General features: G+C 33.8%; 1 protein-coding gene across 1 annotated transcript in view; it reads right to left on the reverse strand.

Moving 5' to 3' along the window:
* LOC119593521 (metallophosphoesterase 1-like) overlaps positions 1-846 on the reverse strand; it is a 13,957-nt gene that overhangs the window by 5,096 nt on the left and 8,015 nt on the right. Inside the window, exons 5-6 of the mRNA XM_037942483.1 lie at positions 425-562; positions 36-155 (exon numbers count right to left, since the gene is read on the reverse strand). Of these exons, the coding sequence (XP_037798411.1) occupies positions 36-155; positions 425-562 (258 nt within the window). The remainder of the gene's footprint in view (positions 1-35; positions 156-424; positions 563-846) is intronic.

The raw sequence follows: 846 nt of genomic DNA on the forward strand, positions 1-846 counted from the left end.
GTACACTGGTACAGACAGAGTATCAATTTATGTACCTTCTTAATAGCTTTCCTAGTGATTGGCAGGAGAGGCATATGTGACAAAAGTATCCGCATTCTGTTTTCATCTTCTGGTAGAGGTTGGGTCTCGTTCCCGAGTGTGTCCATAATGTGAAGCTGAAAAGTGTAAACAAATATGTGAATTCCTTATGCGAAATGCTTCCCAACTGAGGCAACTTTTCATCATTCCAGTGGTTTTATTAGCTGGAAAAAAGTAAACTTCCTGAGAGAATGAGAAAAAAATACCAGATATTGTATGAGTATAGTCTCTATGCAACACAAGACAACCAAAATTAGAATATATAAAACAGACTGTACTGGTATCTTTACAGACATTCAGTACTTCACAACAGCAGCTGTATAACCTGAATTACCATTCATCATACCTGAATAAAATCTAAGAACTTGAATGAGTCAACATCTGTCTGCTTGAATGCCGAGAAAAACCTGCTGACTTTGCTTGGTGTCACTTGGTCCATTCCCTCACCACCTATGTCATTATCCCCAGGTACATATATAGTGCGCTAGAAAAAAAGGAATAAATGAACTTTCTACATCAATACTGTTTTTCCTTTTACATATGTCTTTTTTTTTTTTTGTCATTTAACCTTTTTATATAGTGGATTTGCTAGTTTTTAAATATCATAATTCTCTATCAATTAACAAACAGAATTTCTTCTTCACTGAACATAAATAAATACTTTTATCCCTCATAACATATCTTCAATTTTCTTAACAACATACAACTCTACACACAAAATGAAAAAAATCAATCCCTGTTGATGTTCAGAAGTAACATGAATTAATC

Source organism: Penaeus monodon, chromosome 32, assembly GCF_015228065.2.
Source record: "Penaeus monodon isolate SGIC_2016 chromosome 32, NSTDA_Pmon_1, whole genome shotgun sequence".
Taxonomy (NCBI): Eukaryota; Metazoa; Arthropoda; class Malacostraca; order Decapoda; family Penaeidae; genus Penaeus; species Penaeus monodon.